This window comes from Cystoisospora suis, assembly GCF_002600585.1.
Source record: "Cystoisospora suis strain Wien I chromosome Unknown contig_7001, whole genome shotgun sequence".
NCBI lineage: Eukaryota > Apicomplexa > Conoidasida > Eucoccidiorida > Sarcocystidae > Cystoisospora > Cystoisospora suis.
The window spans coordinates 1-2,717 of record NW_027159788.1 but is presented as its reverse complement, the minus strand read 5'-3'; the positions used below and the strand labels follow the sequence as shown (position 1 = coordinate 2,717).

Genomic DNA, 2,717 nt, shown 5'->3' with positions numbered 1-2,717 from the left:
TAGAGCCCGCCACCCTCAGCGGGGAGATAGCAGACCCCGCGCCCGAGTTGTTCTGCGACGCGTCTCCCGGTGTTAGACCGAGCCCATGAGGTGTGGGACTGTCGTGAGCGGCAAACAGCAAAGGGTCTCGAGGAAAACCTGCCGACAGAGTCTTAGAAATGTGTGGGCTGCGCCTTGTTATGTTCTGACACCAGGCTGAAGCTAAGAGCTAGTGCCCTGGTGTGTGAACTTCTCAAATGCATTTATGCTTATTGATCTCGAAGCAGCTGAGTGCGTCTAGGTCGGTGCTCCGCGTAGGTCTGGCCTCCGGGGACGAACAGGCACTATTTCATTGGAAGCTTCATGTGACTAGCTGGCCAGATCGTTGCGGAGGTGGTGCGCCGTGCCACTGATGTGCCATCCTGGAGTAGAGCCACGTCTCTTCCGGGAGCGTCCCCACCTCTCTCTGGGTATTAGCGGATAGCAAGTGGTGACCCCTTGTACAGCTGAGGAGGGGCTCTGGCACTGCCTACATGTCGGGGAGCTCGTGTCTCGGCAGTACCTCGGACCGTATGGCCGCTCGGGCTGCTCCTGCTCCGGTGAAGTTCTGCAGCTGGTGTCGCTTCCTCAGGAGGTGTTGCATCCAAGAACATTCCTACCGGCTACCCTGATGAGTACACCCCTTAGGGACAGCTTTTCGTAGTTAGTGTCCCACATACGCAGAGGATGCGAGCGCAGTGCACATTTACGATTGCTGCGGTTAGAGCAGCGTAACCGGATGCGCCGCAGCAAGGCTGCGCCTGCTGAAGTGGTGGGCCCCGTGGCGGATCAACGTCCAAGCCAGTGCTGGGTGTTTCCTTGGCTGCTGCAGAGGTCGCAAGATTTGGGAGTGACTAAGGCCGTGTCATACTCTACGGCGGCCAGTCCGCTCAACTGCATATACGGGAAACGGAGGTGTGCGCCGTCCGGAGTGAGCGGGGGCAAAGTTGGGCAGTTGTTTTCGAATCTACTGCTTGTTCGTCCGTAGTAGCAAGGCACCACTAGCACAGAGTCGAGGTAAGTCGCGTGACAGCGTATCTAGGAGTTTTACCTACGCATCAAGTTTGCTGTCATTGTATCATTGCCACTCGAGGGTCAAGGATGAACTGCAGACAGCTGCTATTCGTCTCAGCGGTGGCTGTTCTCGACCGGCTGCTGTGGACTTGGGTGTGCTTTCCGGCGCAACAAGGAACAGGAGAGATTCGTAACTTTCTCATACAGTATGCGGCAGCCGCCGGAGCCGGTCGAGGTGGAGACAGACGTGGAAGCTCCCGTCGCAAGCCAGCACTTACGGGTCTCGGACGTGTAAGTTCAGTTAGTGTTCACGGTCGCTGGAGACCACCAGGTTTGGTAGTGGGTCCGCAGCACAGCCCTCGATCAATCTCCGTGAACGAGATAAGAAGGGCACGGTCATGCGCGATCGTGACGAGATCCGTACACGACATTGTTCTTCCCCGGCCATGAAAGCCGCAGCGGCTCACGCACACACAAGCCCACCAGATGACAGATTTTGGCTCACTCTCTGGTGAAGCGTGATGGTGAAGCGAGTTCTTCCGGTCCTGTCGCGTGCCGAGGTCGGGTTTCTGTGTTGAAGAGGAGCGCTTGTGTACATCGAGGTTTTCTAGTGAAATGGCCAGGGGGGATGAACATAGGTTGGTACGTTAATCTGACTGCAGAGCAAGGAAGGTCGGACCGCAGCAACATGCTCGCGCCATGATCCCGCGACAGCCTACTATCGGGAAGTTGTTTGGAGCCAAGTACTCTCCGTTAAGCAGTAGTCTGCTGCTGTTTTGTTTGGACGCAGGAAGGAGAGAGGCCGGAACGACCAGTTTTTCCATCGCCTAACCGGTCTATACTTTGGGCCAGGGCTCTGCGTTCCCGGACACCTCTCGTGGGGACTGCCGAGCCGCTGGACCTTTCGCTGAGACCAGCCTCTGCTGCTCCGGCTTCATCCTCGCTTCTGTCCCCGGCAGCGCCTTCTGGTAGCGGCCGACGACGCACTGGATCGCCCGTACGAGAGGCCAGTCAGGCAGACCGCCGTCCACAACCGTCTCCCGATCGTTCCCACGTTCCAAGAAGGACTAGAAGGCCTCTACTTGCCGCAAGAGTCCAAGTTGTTCTTGAAGAAGCTTCTGAGGCAGCTGACACGGTCTCTCGAGGCGAGCAACAACGAAAATCTCTAGGCGTATCGCCACGTAGTCACTCCAAAAAAACACGGTAGACACAGAGGCAGTGACTGCACGTCCTGGAGGACAGAACAGCCGGCTCGGTGGAAGCTAGGCTGCCGACGTCGATGTCTTACCGGCCTCAAGCCTGCAAGCCTGCTTTTTAACCTAGAATGGTCATCTAGCGGCGTTGTTTTCAGTTTCCTGTGGGTTATTGCTGGTGTTCATTTCCTGCAGGACCAGTTTGGATTCCCTACAGGGGGCAGGTGTGGCACTCACTAGTGCGTGTCACCGGACAGGCCATCCAGCCTGGCAGCGCATCTGTAACCATCAGGATGCCTGTCAGACCCTCTTCTAGCGCACCAGTAGCAGTGCCGCTGGCTCCCGCACCAGCAGCACCCGCTGTGCCGGGAGGTCTACGCCATGACGCGCGAAGAGATCGCCGTCGTAGACGTCTGCACACGTTGGTGTCGGGACTATGGAGTAGACCTAGCCCATCAAGGGAGTCAGATAGCGGTCCACATCGTTCCCCCT

At 57.5% G+C, this 2,717-nt stretch overlaps 1 protein-coding gene across 1 annotated transcript; it reads left to right on the top strand.

The window, feature by feature from the left end:
- Positions 1 to 1,245: 1,245 nt before the first annotated feature.
- CSUI_010250 (uncharacterized protein) lies at positions 1,246 to 1,870 on the top strand (the record flags this gene model as incomplete). Its single annotated transcript, XM_068070355.1, has 2 exons — positions 1,246 to 1,323; positions 1,823 to 1,870. Coding segments are annotated over 2 exons (126 nt in total), but the record flags the coding sequence as incomplete, so codon positions are not given.
- Positions 1,871 to 2,717: the final 847 nt, after the last annotated feature.